This window comes from Calidris pugnax, unplaced genomic scaffold, assembly GCF_001431845.1.
Source record: "Calidris pugnax isolate Ruff unplaced genomic scaffold, ASM143184v1 scaffold88, whole genome shotgun sequence".
In the NCBI taxonomy this organism is placed as follows: domain Eukaryota; kingdom Metazoa; phylum Chordata; class Aves; order Charadriiformes; family Scolopacidae; genus Calidris; species Calidris pugnax.
The window spans coordinates 1453005-1453577 of NW_015090849.1; the positions used below are offsets into that span (position 1 = coordinate 1453005).

Genomic DNA, 573 nt, shown 5'->3' on the forward strand with positions numbered 1-573 from the left:
GCTTTCTTCCTGGATTAGGCAGCGATCAATCCTTCTCCCCGTGTCTGTTGAGAAACAGGTGATCCTTGTTAACAGCGATCAGTTTCTGGATGCAGTTTCCTCTCCTGCGTTTGAAGGATGATGATACCAGGCAAGACTGAATCAGCATAACTTTTACTTTGCAAGAGGAAAAACTTTGCTTCCCTATTTGAAGGCATTAAAAACACGTAGCATTTAAAAGCAGAAGAAGTTGGTTTTAAAGCTGAACTTCTCCACTTTTCCTGGGATTTGTGTGTGTCCATTTCCAAGGCTGCGTCTTTTTTTTTTTTTTTTTCTTTTCTTTTCTCCTCCCTTATCCCCCAAAAGGAAACTGTTGCTAGTTGGAATAGACTTTTTAAATGTTTGGGATTCAAGATACTTTAGGAAGAGGACCAATTCTGAAAGATAAATCTCTAGGTTCTGAAATGGATTCCGTCAGGTCCTGGGTCAGAAACGTTGGGGTTGTGGATGCAAACGTAGCAGCACAAAGGTAACCGTGACTATTTCTCCCCCACTTTTCCCCCGCTGTTTTGTTTTTTTTTTTTTTTTTTTTTT

At 40.1% G+C, this 573-nt stretch overlaps 1 protein-coding gene across 1 annotated transcript in view; it reads left to right on the forward strand.

The window, feature by feature from the left end:
* The window catches only part of EBF2 (early B-cell factor 2), a 154778-nt gene that overhangs the window by 77 nt on the left and 154128 nt on the right, over positions 1 to 573 (forward strand). The window contains exon 1 of the mRNA XM_014943157.1: positions 1 to 508. This exon is cut by the window's left edge and continues 77 nt beyond it. Coding sequence (XP_014798643.1) covers positions 378 to 508 — 131 coding nt within the window. The 5' untranslated portion in view covers positions 1 to 377. The remainder of the gene's footprint in view (positions 509 to 573) is intronic.